The sequence below is a fragment of the Temnothorax nylanderi genome, unplaced genomic scaffold, assembly GCF_030848795.1.
Source record: "Temnothorax nylanderi isolate EJ_2023f unplaced genomic scaffold, tnyl_v1.0 TNYL_tig1248_pilon, whole genome shotgun sequence".
NCBI classification, from domain to species: domain Eukaryota; kingdom Metazoa; phylum Arthropoda; class Insecta; order Hymenoptera; family Formicidae; genus Temnothorax; species Temnothorax nylanderi.
Genome location: NW_027250310.1, coordinates 1 through 12,834, shown reverse-complemented (window position 1 = coordinate 12,834; position 12,834 = coordinate 1). Strand labels below are relative to the sequence as shown.

Below are 12,834 nucleotides of genomic sequence, written 5' to 3'. Positions count from 1 at the left end.
CGTATAGTAGTCGGTAACATCGTACCGTGCTTGCGTTTCTCCGCGTTGCCCCCCATCGACCGTAATCTGTCGTCGCAATTGGTCACGCGAACGGTTGTCGCCAACGGTTGTCGCACGAATCTCATTTTTTTCCACACTGCCGACTCTCTGGCTGACTCGAACGCCTATTTATAGGCGAGCGGAACCGCGAATCGCTCAGTAGTAAAGATGTTCGTCCTACTGTCGAGACCTTCCGATATTCGCGGCTTGAGCGCCGAACAGCTGCAATTTGTGCCGAAAGCCGTTCTGTTGCAAACGTGCGGTGATCACGTCCACTGCGTGTGGGACAAGCTTCCGGAACATATAAAGGCGGATTTAGAGGTTCAGACCTATCGTCGCTGTTACGAACATTACAATCAACCGTGGCAGCGAACGCACATCGACGGTACCGCGCCAATGATAAAGGATTGCGGCGAATGTCAACGAAAAAAATTGGTAGAGGCCTGTTAAATCGCGCGATAAACGCACTTCCGATCGAATTGCATATTCCCGGCTATCAATTTTGTGGCCCGGGCACTCATTTAGAAGAACGATTGGCGAGAGGCGATCAAGGTATTAATCCATTAGACGCGGCGTGTCGCGAGCACGACATAGCTTATTCGCGTAGCAACGATATCGCCGAGAGACACGAGGCGGACGAGATACTCGCTGCGGAAGCGCGAAAACGCATTACCGCGAAAGATTCGACTCTCGGAGAGAGAGCTGCCGCTACAGCCGTCTGGGTGGCCATGAAGGCTAAGACGAAGCTCGGAATGGGCTTGAAAACAAAGAAGAAGAAGAAGAGAGTATCGAACAGGCGAATACTTCCGACATGGAAACGAGGTGGCGTATTGCCGATTCTACCGTTGTTGGGAGTTCTCGGCTCGTTGGTCGGCGGAGCGGCGGGAGTCGTAAAGGCCGTGAACGATAACAAAGCCGCGCAGCGTCAGCTGGAAGAATTGAAACGTCACAATCGCGCCATGAAAGGTCATGGACTTTATCTCGCTCCGTACAAACGCGGGCAAGGAGTGGCATCGAAGAAGAAAAAAAAAAGTCGCGGAGATACTGAAAATTCCCAAGGGCGTAACAACCAACGTACAACTACAAAAACTGGCAAAACGTATGCGCATTCCATATTTTAGAGGTATTTTCATGCGTACTGCCTTACCAACAGAGGGAGTGCGTCGAAACGAGAGTGGTATCGTGAATTTGGATAACGCCGAGGGACCGGGTACTCACTGGGTGGCGTACGCGAAGAGGGGAGATCGAGCCATATATTTCGACAGTTTTGGCAATCTTCGACCGCCGAGGGAATTGGTGCTGTATCTAAAGAACAACATGACGAAGATAGAGTACAATCACATGCCTTTTCAACGATACGATCAGAGCAATTGCGGACAACTGTGTCTACGCTTTCTACAGACAGTTGACGATCAATTTAAAGACGACTGTCGCGCTGTTTGAACTCAGTATTCATTCAAACATGTCGCTGACATTCACGCTCACCGGCAAGAGTAGCGTCCTCGCGGTAAGCTACTTTCCCGCCGTGGACTTGAGCGATGGTGATTACGAGCTCGGCCTGACAAATTTTGAAACCTATTACACGATACCGAACGTGAATTCTTCGAACAATAAATTCTACTTTGACGACAAGGAAATTACCATTCCCGAAGGATCGTACGAATTGCGTGATATAAACACGTATCTAAAACGCGTCATTTTACGGGATCAATCCAATAATGTCGCGAAAAAGAAACACGTCGGCAAAGATGAAGACTATCCGTTGATTATTCGTGCCAACAACAATACGATGAAGAGTGAGATCAAGTGCGCTTTCAGAGTAAACTTTAACAAACCGAACAACATTGGATCGCTGCTGGGATTTTCAACGAATCGCGTGCTGGAGCCGCGACAATGGTACGAATCGGACGTACCGATAAATATCATTAGCGTAAACATCATTCGCGTAGAGTGTAACGTGACCGCGGGCGCGTACAGCAACGACAAGTACGTGCACACGATACACGAGTTTTCACCGAGCGTGCCACCAGGATATAAGATATCGGAAACGCCGGCACAGATCATTTACCTGCCAATCACCGTACGGAGCATTACGGACCTAACGATTCGCGTTGTGGATCAGGACGATCGATTGATTGATTTTCGAGGAGAAGAGATCACCGTCAGATTGCACGTACGACTGCGACAGCGATAACGCGCGCGAGTGTACGGACGACATATGAGATGCTCGTACTGAACAACTCGGAGCACGCGAGAGATAAGAATATCTTTACGGCAGCGGTCGACGATATCACCCGATCAACATTCGGTGGAGCTAAAAAAGAGACGAGAAAGAAGCTCACCGCATCGAACGTTGAATTTCTACGATCTTTGGGATTCGCGGTGCGAAATATCTGAGGAAGCATGGTCGATATCCTTAACATTGGAGGTGAACCGATCTTTGACGACAGTGTCGTCAAGATTGAAACACACACGTACAGTCCGTACGCCAATACGACGTTTGGACACAGCGACGAGATAAGAATACCCATACAACAACAAGATTTATACACGTTGCCGTGCGAAAGCTTTCTCTACGTCGAAGGAAGATTGGTGGTAAAGAAAAGGAGTAACGAGTCTATGACAGCGTTTGTAACTAATTGCGTGGCGTTCATGTTCGATGAAATTCGATACGAGCTCAACGGCGTGGAGATTGATCGCAGCAGAAACGCTGGAATAACCAGTACTCTCAAGAACTATGTATCGATAACGTACGACAAGGCGGAGATGTTGCGGAATGCTGGATGGGACATTTCACCTACCCGCTCGGAAAGGATATTTCAATTATTGCGTTCCGCTCTACACATTGTTAGGCTTTTGCGAGGATTACAAACGCGTGATTGTTAACGCTCGTCACGAATTAATTTTGATACGAGCGCGTAACGATAACAATTGCATTATAGGAAATCCGACGACTGAGCCGGAAATCGAATTGTTCAAAGTACAATGGCGAATGCCTCACGTTACGTTAAACGAGGTCAATAAACTGTCCATGTTACGGGCCTTGGGAAGCGGACGATATCTTAGTGTCAGTTTTCGTTCGTGGGATCTGTACGAGTACCCCCTGCTGCAGAGCACGACCAAGCATTCGTGGGCCGTCAAGACTGCGACTCAGTTAGAGAAACCGCGATACGTTATCTTTGCGCTGCAGACCGGTCGCAAAAATAACATGGCTCAAAATGTTGGCTATTTCAATCACTGTAACTTGACCAATATCAAGCTTTATCTAAACTCTGAATCTTATCCATACGATGACTTAAATCTAGATTTTGAGAAAAATCGATACGCCCTTCTTTATGATATGTACGCGCGTTTTCGTAAAGCTTATTACGGATACGATCGCTACGATACGTTTCTCAATTTGACTACATTCCTGACGCTTGGACCTTTCGTCATCATCGATTGCTCCCGACAAAACGAGTCCGTCAAGAGCGCCACCGTGGATGTGCGAATAGAATTTGACTGTAAAGAGAACGTGCCTGCAAATACTACCGCCTATTGTCTCATCTTGCATGACCGCGTAATCGAATACTGTCCGTTGTCAAACGTAGTGCGCAAACTCACGTAAATTGTAATGTCGATAAAATTTCGATATAAGAGAGACAGATGTATCGCGATGTGATACAGTACGGATCGTTCCTTCGTTGCATCATGATCGCGCCAACGTTCGTCGATCTGCAAGGATTCATCGTCGGGATGAAATTTGTCGTAAAGGAGGTAGCGGTGCTGAGAAACGGGGCTGTTCTGGCGCATCACATCTTTACATGCCCCATGCCATGGAGTCTCCTTACAAAATTCGACAAGTCATGTGCTTCCTGGTTGATTCACAATCACCATGGATTACGATGGGAAGACGGAAACGTGCCGTACAGCATGGTGAAACGTTTAATTACATCGGCCGTGCTCGGTGAGCACGAGGACGACGACGATGACGACGAGATGCCGACTCTCGTGTACGTCAAGGGATGCCAGAAACGAGAATGGCTGGTGGATCTGCTTGAGAATAAAGCGAGAAAAAACTTAACCATCGAGACTTTGGATGCGGATTACGAAGATATCGAATCTTTAAATAATCTAGATGTTACCAATACTGTGCGATGTGGAAAACATGTTAAGAATTGCGCATTGCAAAATGTATTAAAAATATTTAACTGGTGGTCGCGACGCCAGAGCTAACAGAGATGTAATTTTTTTTAAATAAAAAAATATAAATTTTACAATGTTTAATTTCCTTTTCCCTTTCCCATTAGTCGATAGTGTAAAAAATTAAATAATAAGTAGGTATACGTGACGAATTCTAACTCGAGAGCTTCGAGGGGGGGGTATCAGGTTTAGACAAACATGTCTGAACATGTTTCACGGTTGATGTCATGCGGAGAGGGGGTATACGTCTTAATACAGAAAAAATCCTACCTTAGTCCCCTCTCCTAAATTTCAGAGCTCTGATTGCGCGTTACAGAAACATTAATTTCCCCCTCCTTCATCATAGTTTTTTGGAAATTGCCGCGTATACTCGATTAATTTTATACGATTAGTCTCGTATCGGCTGCTTGTGTGAACGGTCCGCTTCTCATAACCGAGAGAAAGAATGTATTCCGTTGAAGGAAGCAACGGCGGCAGTAGACGTATGAATTATTACGTACCGATTCCCGATGTTGAAACTCCAACGTGTGAAAACAAGTAAGTTTTGTTTAATTTATAGAGCTATATATTTTTATATCTTTTTGCGAATTGTATTATTTTGAAAGTAATCTCATTATTTTTTTTCTACAGCATCTCGTTGGAGCGTCGCGCGGTTCGTATACTAGGCAGACGATACGCATTGACATCAACGGCTTATAAATATTTGGATATTGGAATCAGCGTGGGACCTGTGTCCTCTGTGGAACTACTTCTCGGTGATAACCGAGGAAATCAGATGGTGTTGGCTCATACGACGTGGACAGCGCTAATTGAAAGACGTGCGGATATCGAACGACTCCTGCAGTCAACCGCACCTTCATCAATGTTGATTCGAGATCTGCGTATAGAACTCGTAAAAATACGCGATGCGAATGTTGTAAAACTTACGTTGCATAATAATTCCATGTATATGAAATCATCGACCGTATTCTTCTTGTTCGAACTAGAACATTGCGTCGAGAATGTGTATTTTCAACTATGCCAAAATGTTCATGGCGTAAGTGAAAAATTTAAACAATTTGTAATCATTTTACGAAGAAATTGTATAACCGATAAATGTGATGCAGCGAGAACCTTGCGCGATGTTTTTGATAAAAATTCGATTATTGATTGCGAATTATTAGCTTATGCTTTAGACAATATTGTATACGATGCGACACATGAGAAATAAATTAACGTTTATATGATAAAAAGTTTATTATCTTTCAATTCTCCCAATTATTTATTATAAAGAAAAGAAACGTGAACGAGGAGACGCGAGAGAGAACGCGAACGAAGAGATGCGAACGAGAGAGAACGCGAGCGAAGGGACGCGAGCGACAGAGAACGCGCCTATGTATTCTTGCCCGCCATTGTAGTGCGAGACATATTTCATCTTTATTTCTTTTCGTCGTAAGGGGCTGTCCGATTTTAAACTGCTACCATATTGCAATAGTGTATTGAAATCGACAACAATTGGCAAAAATATATACATAAACTTCACAACGTTTCCACCCAAGCTTCGGGTCCTTATCAAGTGATCTAGCAAAACGAAATAACGCACGGGGTCAAATAACAACGTCAATAATCAAATGTATAAAATTCTTTGTAGTCGGCGCAAACATATTCAATCTAGATTAATTATCTGATGAGAATAAAAGTCCCACCGCCAACACATTCTCAATCTAATATTTAAGTTTTATAAATTAAACGACATACTTGACGTATTCAACAGTTACCACCCACGACTAAAGTTCACTTTCGAGTTAGAAAACAATAATTCTCTCCCGTTTCTTGACACCACAGTCATTAGAGTGGGAAATCGGTTGATCACTAATTGGTATCGAAAACCCACGTTTTCCGGCCGATATACTAACTTCTTTTCTAGCCATCCATTTAAGTATAAAGTAAACACTATCACGAGCCTACTTGATCGAGCTATTTTATTGTCAGATGAAAGCTTCCATACATCTAATATCAATACGGTTAAAAAAATACTTTTGAATAATTCCTTTCCGATGGATCTTATTAACAAACACATTAATATCAGAATAAAAGAACTTCAGCATAGACGTGACACCGAAAACGCTCCGAAAAATTTATTCGACCCACGGAGAAGTTTTGTGCTACCGTATGTTAAAGGCCTCGGTGATGATATACGTCTCATGCTGAATAAGATTGGTCTTGTCGCTGTTCACACTGTCCCGAAAAAAATTAGATGTTGTTATAAGGAGAGGAAAGGACCGTCTTGACAGGAATAGCTCGACTGAATTGGTTTACAGAATTAACTGCGATAATTGTTGCGCATCGTATATCGGACAAACTAAACGACATTTAAAGACTCGGATAACGGAACACTTCAGGGATATAAGGAAAGACGACAGTAACCATTCCGTCGTCAGTAAACATCGTGTTTCTCTGGGGCATGATTTCAAATGGTCCGATATGGAAGTACTGCACAGAGAAAAGAATAAAAAAAAGAGAGAAATCGCTGAAATGTTCCTCATAAAAAAGTATCCGGATACTATTAATCTGAAAAAGGACACGGATAATTTAAATCCTATATACGATAAGGTCATCTCATGCGTTTAATTGTTTTATTTTCGGATGTTGGATACTCTGACAATTTGTCTGTTTTTAAAAACACATGCGATATCGTCAGTTTGTTCCCGACTCTTATTGTGTGAACATGAGTCGTTGCGTGACTCGGAAATCTTTTTGTCTTAACTCCGAGACATTATCTATTAAGATGACACGTTTTGGAAATTGGTGCTACCGTGGGACATTCTCTTTGTAATTACCCTCCTTTGTTACTTTTTGACACTATTTCATTTATTTAATTTAGCATATTAGTTAATACTTATTTATTTTATTTAATTTAATTCAGCTTTCTATGCGTGATGTTTCTGCCAAAACCTCTTAAATATTAGATTGAGAATGTGTTGGCGGTGGGACTTTTATTCTCATCAGGTAATTAATCTAGATTGAATATGTTTACGCCGACTACAAAGAATTTTATACATTTGATTATTGACGTTGTTATTTGACCCCGTGCGTTATTTCGTTTTGCTAGATCACTTGATAAGGACCCGAAGCTTGGGTGGAAACGTTGTGAAGTTTATGTATATATTTTTGCCAATTGTTGTCGATTTCAATACACTATTGCTGTTATACATTATTGGCAAAACAATTTCCTACTTCTTGATGCTACCATATTGTTTTCTCTGGTGACATTTTACCCCCGCTTCGTTTTGCAACCTTCGTTAAATTCAGTCTCGTCGAGTTCCCGAGCAGTTCGGACGTGTTTCATGAAAATTTCGCAAAAGTTAGTGATTTCTTTTTGAACAAGTTTTGTTGTTATTTTTAAATTATTTGCATATTAAAAATTACAATTATGGCCGAACGTGTGGAAAGAATAGAAGACCATATCGAAATTACTTATCCAGCTGCAGGAGTAAGTTTACATAATTGTATATTTAAAATATTTTTAATAATTTTTAAATATTTAAAATAATCATTCTTTTTTTCATATCGAAAAGACGTTATATATATTGCCAGTCAGGTCGATTTAAATTACTTTAATTGTTATTCTTTTTTGTTACAGTGGATATGGGTAGGCAACTTGCCCGTAGTTGAAATAAAGATAAATAATATGGTGAGGATTCGGATCCCTCGCAATCCGGTACGTATGAAATTATTCATAAATTTTACATTTTTTTAAATTTTTGTTTATTCTGTTTTCAGCGCGTTATATACATGCATGAGATTAATATACGAGGATTCATAAATTTGGCGCGCCAGCGTTGGGTGCGTTGGTTTAGGACGGATGACCAGGAAAACAACGCTGTAATCTGGGAAACTTCCGGGGACGGCGATATTTTCGGATTACGTCGTTTATTCGATATGGAGGCCTTTGAAGAGGAAGAAGAAGAACACTGGTAAATTACTTGTTTTTCCAATACAAAATATTGAATAAACATTGCTTTATATTAATCATTATTGCATTTGTGTGTTTCAGGTGAAGATCCTCCACATGCTCAATATATTGCACTTATAAATTTTTTAATTATGCAACGTCTCGTCCGGATGGATATATGTGTAGTGCGCCCCCTGCGCAGTTACTAACAGGCGATTTTAAAGACTCTAAAACGCGCGTTTTTCTCGGTCCGCGCGCGAGTCGAGCGTCCCTTCCCCGCCGTAGCGCCCCATTTGTTTTTCCTGTTTTGCGATTATCAACAGCGTGATTATTATCCTTGCTAGATTTCCGTCATTTATCGAGTATAAATGGACAAATCTACGCATAAATCAAGGAAGAGGAAGAAGTCATCGTCGTCCAGTCATCGTGATCGCATCGAGGATCTGGAAAACTAGTTATCGCAGCTGATCGAGGTATTATCGAGGAGAGAGGTTAGATATCCACATGTCGCCTCTTTATCGCCGACCGTGTCCTCTGCTCTCGCATGTCACACTGACCGAGAGTCGGATGCGGAGAGAAAAATTCTGACGACATCATTAGAGAGGACAGCCCTGGTCGAGCGAGATCTGCCTCTCAGGTGGCAGAAATGGCAAGTCCTGCTAGACAGGTTAGGCCAAGGGATCCGCACGTTACAGGTGTGTACGCTCATCCCAGTTCTGTGGCACAGACAGAGGAGTCGACACAACCTTTTCCGATTAATCGGAATACCTTTTCTTCGGCTGTAGCGGTGGTAAATAACCATTCAGATGATGGCTTGCCCACGTTCCCTCCCCGAGCTAGACAATAGTTTTGGCGGAGCCCGCTGCAGCTGAGAATTCGGCGGATACCCTAACTAGAGAGTTTTTCGCTGCCGTATGTCAAACAGCAGATATTCCTGGAACGACCTTGTCGTTCAGCAGTGGCGTGAGCTGGTTTGGAAGAGCCTTCCCGCGGATTAGCGAGAAGCTCTACTTAAAGAAGCACTCTTCCTCGGAGGAATTAGCCTTCATCAAGGCTCCTAAGCTAAACCCAGAGTGCAAATCGGCTTTAAAAAATAGGGCTATAGGCAAGAGAGACGAGTACTGTTGTATCAACCAGGATCAGGTCGGCTTCGCCCTCCTTGCTTTCGGAGAGGCATTGTCGGACCTTCTCAGACGAGAGACGCAAAGGTCCCTCATCGTCGAGGTTTGTGCTGCAGTCGGTAAACTCAACAAGGGAGTAAAGAATATAGCAGATTTATACTATCGCCGTCCCTTGTCTAGACGGGCTCATATCAAGCCGGACTTTAATACTTTGGCCAAGACCACAACCGATACCGTTTCGGCAGATAATTTATTAATTAGTAATTCTTTCAGTAAGCAAATTAAGAACAGTCTCGAGGGAAAGTCCTCCAAGGACATTGTCAATGCTTCCTTGACGCTCTCGAAGGAGACTCAGCAGCGAATTAAGTACCCACGAGCAGCAGTAGCCAGTCGTCACACCGCTACAGGTCCCGCTCCAGAAGGTATTAGAATAAAATCAGGTAACCAGAGCCGGCAGACTATCCGGTTTATTGATCCAAATGGACGGAAAATACATCCGATCCAGTGAATCTTCAAGCGGTTACAGATTATAAGCTACCCTTTAAGCACCATCCACCTCATTAGGAGTTTGAACCCTCCATTCATTTATCAGACAAGGAGATGCAAAGTACTATATGAGTCAATATAAGGCCTAAATTTGATTTTAAGGAAAACAATTTTTATGGATATAATTTAGACATTTGTATAATTACTGGTTATATAATGTAACTTTTCATTTGATTATGTATTAATTTATCTACTGATAAATGTAAACAGTTCAAGATTTGACTTTAGTTGACATTCGTACAAGAGAAATGTCGTGACATTGCATCTCTTTGCTGTAAACAGCTATCATGCCAGTGCCAACGGCACGGCGCTGCCACATATTCACGTCGCGTACAGCTGATCGAAAGGCCGTCAAGAAACGCGACAATTCATCAACTTTGATTGAATTTTTGGCCTTATTACACGTCAACGTCGTTTTGTCTTATACCTAACAAGTGCTAGAATGATAGAGCAGATATCCTGGTTGCCGATGTTCACGCTTATCGTCTACATTGCCACGTACAGCGTAGGCTGGAATCCGATTCCGTGGGCATTGATGGGTGAGATGTTCGCTTCGAACATCAAGGCTAGAACTTCTACTATAACTGTTTTCTTTAGCAAAGTTTTGAACTTTATCATAGCCAAGTTCTCCATCAATCTTGAAGAAGCGTTCAATGGCAAGTACGTGATCTTCTGGATATCCGAAGATTTCTGCATCATTAGTATCTTTTTCACGGTATTACTGTTGCCCGAAACAAAAGGCAAGACTCTTCAGCAAATCCAAGATGAACTCAATGGAGTGACTTCAACTATAAACGTCGAAAATAGGACAAAGAAGTGAAGAGAGAACGCTCACGTTCGATCATCCTGACGAATGGTATATGTTGAATACCTGATGAATTCGCGAGACACTTTGAAGTGATTAGATATTTGTAAAAAATGAGTAAGGTAAAGTTTTATAACATATCTAGGGATTTGCTATCATTATACACTGTAGAAGAATCAAGCAGAGTACCAGAAATGCGGATAACATATGTGCCTATACCACTGCCATACAGATATAATCATATCTAAATATAGGTAAAAAAGGAATGTTTTCGATGAGCTTGGACCACTGTTCAGTCTTCTGTTACTAATATTGGTTTAATCACAAAAAAAAAAAAACATACGGAAAACGGAAAATGGATCAATTAACGAACAATGGTTCGATGATTTAAACGAAGTAAACGATAAATGAAAATTTAGAAAGAGTAAAACGGAGATTTTATTCTATTTTTGTTTAGATTTCATATGTACGCAGAGATATTTTTTTTTATTTTTTCTACATGGAACCAAAAATACTTGTTTTCCAAAAACCTTTACACAATGACTAATACGGTTCATAGCAATTATATAATGCAACTGTATATAATGCAAGTCATACCATGCATATTTATAAATATCCTTGCGATATTTCGTTACGTATTATTGTATGCACATATATGTAATTTTCGTTTTCTAGCGTAAAAAGAAGATGTGCCAGTAAACGTTACTACGTTTTCAAGCAAGTTCCTATTTGATCCGTTATTAGGAAACGTGGAGCAACAATAAGACTCTTTTGCTTGTATTTTATCAAGATTTAGTATTGCGTATGTTGGACGTGGAGTGTAAAAGTAAAGTGAAAAACAGAAAAGATTAATTTTGCGACGTATTTTTTATTCACGGATTAGAGACCAGTCATTTTGTAATACGTCCAAAAAAAAAAAACGTAATTATTTACGACGACAAAGATATCGAAATTTAAAAGGAAGTCGTTTAAATTTGATATCTTTAAAAGGCCAATAAGTTGATGAAATTACGTGCAAAAAGAGAAATAGAGAGGGAGAAATATAAAGTAACTTTATTATGACTAATATTTTTTAACAAAATTTTGACAACAACAAGACAGTTATCGATATATTTAACCATCTAGAGAAGACAATCAAAATATTTAACTATCTAGAGAAGACAATCAAATAATGTTATTTTCAGTTTTTTGAACTTGTTTCTTTACAAATAGTGAGTGAAATTCTCGAAAATTGTATGTTTCGGTACAATTTCCCATAAAATCTATGTTAAAAATGCCAACTTTGAAATTTAATATCTCAATAACTAGACGTCAAATCACCTTAACGAACGGAAAAGTGTGTTTTCTTCTTACACACCCTATCATTTCTTAGGGTTCATATTTGGCTCTATTTATTTTTCAGTTTCTATTCCTCCAGGGAAAAGGGAAAAATTGACGATATTAACTCTGAACGTATCGCCAAGCCTTTTTTCTGCTTTCTGCAGAAGAAATAGGCTCACACCCGTTGGTAAGAAGAATTTTTTAAGAGGTAGCGGCGCTGAAACCACAGCGTCCTAGATACATTTTTATTTGGGATTCCGGCGCAGGTAATCACCTATTGATCTACTTTATACCCCCACGAGGATCTCTCGCTGGAAGTCCTCTCTAGAAAGTTGGTGACGCTTCTCGCGCTCACAATTGCTCAAGGGTTGCAAACGCTAGCAGCTATATAACTTTCAAACATCACAATTACCGAAACCTTGGTCATCAAAATTCCAGCCAGTCTCAAGACTTCGAAGATTGGAAGACCGCAATCCTTGCTCATCTTTAAACCTTTTGCAGACCAAACCATTCTTAATACCGGTTAACATATTGATCTTCTCTGTATTGCACAGTGCATGATTGGGATTCTGTATCGCAAACAGGATCTCGGGTGCAAATCTGGGCTTTAAATATCTACACATATATCCATCCGGACGAGACGTTGCATAATTTAGAAGTTGAACGAACTTACCTTAAGTGAAGTTCGACTATAATTATGCTGTCTCGTCCGGATGGATAGTCCCACCCTCCCAATCCCCAATTTCAGATTTGCAGCTTTAAAAGTATGAAGCGCTACGGCGGGGAAGGGACGCTCGACTCGCGCGCGGACCGAGAAAAACGCGCGTTTTAGAGTCTTTAAAATCGCCTGTTGGTAACTGCGCAGGGGGCGCACTACACATATATCC

General features: G+C 41.3%; 2 protein-coding genes, 1 long non-coding RNA gene and 1 pseudogene across 3 annotated transcripts; all 4 read left to right on the top strand.

The window, feature by feature from the left end:
• The first annotated feature begins 3,774 nt into the window (after positions 1 to 3,774).
• Positions 3,775 to 5,670, top strand: LOC139787043 (uncharacterized). The gene is made up of 2 exons (XM_071726135.1): positions 3,775 to 3,954; positions 4,781 to 5,670. Exons 1-2 carry the CDS (start codon positions 3,775 to 3,777, stop codon positions 5,429 to 5,431), a joined length of 831 nt encoding a protein of 276 aa, XP_071582236.1. The 3' UTR covers positions 5,432 to 5,670.
• A 1,948-nt stretch (positions 5,671 to 7,618) lies between these two features.
• LOC139787048 (uncharacterized) lies at positions 7,619 to 8,290 on the top strand. Its single transcript, XR_011722514.1, has 3 exons — positions 7,619 to 7,921; positions 7,984 to 8,177; positions 8,258 to 8,290. It is a non-coding gene; the product is annotated as an uncharacterized lncRNA (long non-coding RNA).
• A 178-nt stretch (positions 8,291 to 8,468) lies between these two features.
• Positions 8,469 to 11,528, top strand: LOC139787046 (uncharacterized; annotated as a pseudogene).
• Positions 10,265 to 10,642, top strand: LOC139787041 (solute carrier family 2, facilitated glucose transporter member 8-like). Its single transcript, XM_071726134.1, has one exon. The coding sequence runs from the start codon at positions 10,265 to 10,267 to the stop codon at positions 10,640 to 10,642; it is 378 nt and encodes a 125-aa protein (XP_071582235.1).
• Positions 11,529 to 12,834: the final 1,306 nt, after the last annotated feature.

Bases quoted from the DNA above. Each gene is read 5' to 3' on its own strand.
- LOC139787043 (XM_071726135.1), top strand. From the start codon at position 3,775: ATGAAATTTGTCGTAAAGGAGGTAGCGGTGCTGAGAAACGGGGCTGTT. The intron at 3,955-4,780 runs GTGAAACGTTTA...TTTAATTTATAG, and splicing joins GAAACGTGCCGTACAGCATG to AGCTATATATTTTTATATCT.
- LOC139787041 (XM_071726134.1), top strand. From the start codon at position 10,265: ATGATAGAGCAGATATCCTGGTTGCCGATGTTCACGCTTATCGTCTAC.